We start from the raw sequence: 733 nt of genomic DNA on the forward strand, positions 1-733 counted from the left end.
CCCCCCCCCCCCCCCGGTGTCAATAAAATCCTTTACAAAATACATGCCCCATCATCCTTATCAATCCATTACTCTTAACATATATCATATTTTCTTCCTGACCTTTTACAAACAGGATTTGCATTGGGATTGTCGCCTTGTTCAATATTTTCAAAACCATGAAAATTTAAAAATAAATTGGTAATAATCGATGCATTTTACATCAATTATCAATGCCTGGCCAGTCGGACATCGTCGACCGACAAAATGTTAAACAACAAAATGTTAATAAAAAAGGGGCATTCAAGCTTACTCATGGCATGTTTATTGTACCTCAAACTTATCTTTCAAAAAAGTGGGGTAACGTACAGTATTTCCTGGCGATGAGGGCGGCAACGGCGGCGGCAGGAGCGGCGAAAAGGGAAGCGGCGCCGGCAACGGCGGCCGCGGCGGCGGCGGCAGCAATAACGGCGGCGGCACCGACGAAGAAATCCTGCATAATGTCTGTCATATATAAAAACACAATACTGATCGAGCGCTAATACGCTAACGCTGTTTAGGCACAGTGTATGCCCCTACCCTCCCCTTTAACGTAAAGCTACAGTGTATGCCCCCTCCCTTTCCCTTTACGTATACGTACAGTGTATGCCCCCACCATTTCCTTTTATTTATAGGTACAGCGGATATAAAGTTAATATATTGATTTTTTTGTTTTTTTTGGTAATTATATACACAATGCATATGATATACAGCG

At 42.7% G+C, this 733-nt stretch overlaps 1 protein-coding gene across 1 annotated transcript in view; it reads right to left on the minus strand.

Moving 5' to 3' along the window:
• Positions 1-478, minus strand: part of LOC110460562 — a 45,049-nt gene extending 44,571 nt beyond the window's left edge. Inside the window, exon 1 of the mRNA XM_021513536.1 lies at positions 349-478. Coding sequence (XP_021369211.1) covers positions 349-478 — 130 coding nt within the window. The remainder of the gene's footprint in view (positions 1-348) is intronic.
• Positions 479-733: the final 255 nt, after the last annotated feature.

This window comes from Mizuhopecten yessoensis, unplaced genomic scaffold, assembly GCF_002113885.1.
Source record: "Mizuhopecten yessoensis strain PY_sf001 unplaced genomic scaffold, ASM211388v2 scaffold10437, whole genome shotgun sequence".
Taxonomy (NCBI): Eukaryota; Metazoa; Mollusca; class Bivalvia; order Pectinida; family Pectinidae; genus Mizuhopecten; species Mizuhopecten yessoensis.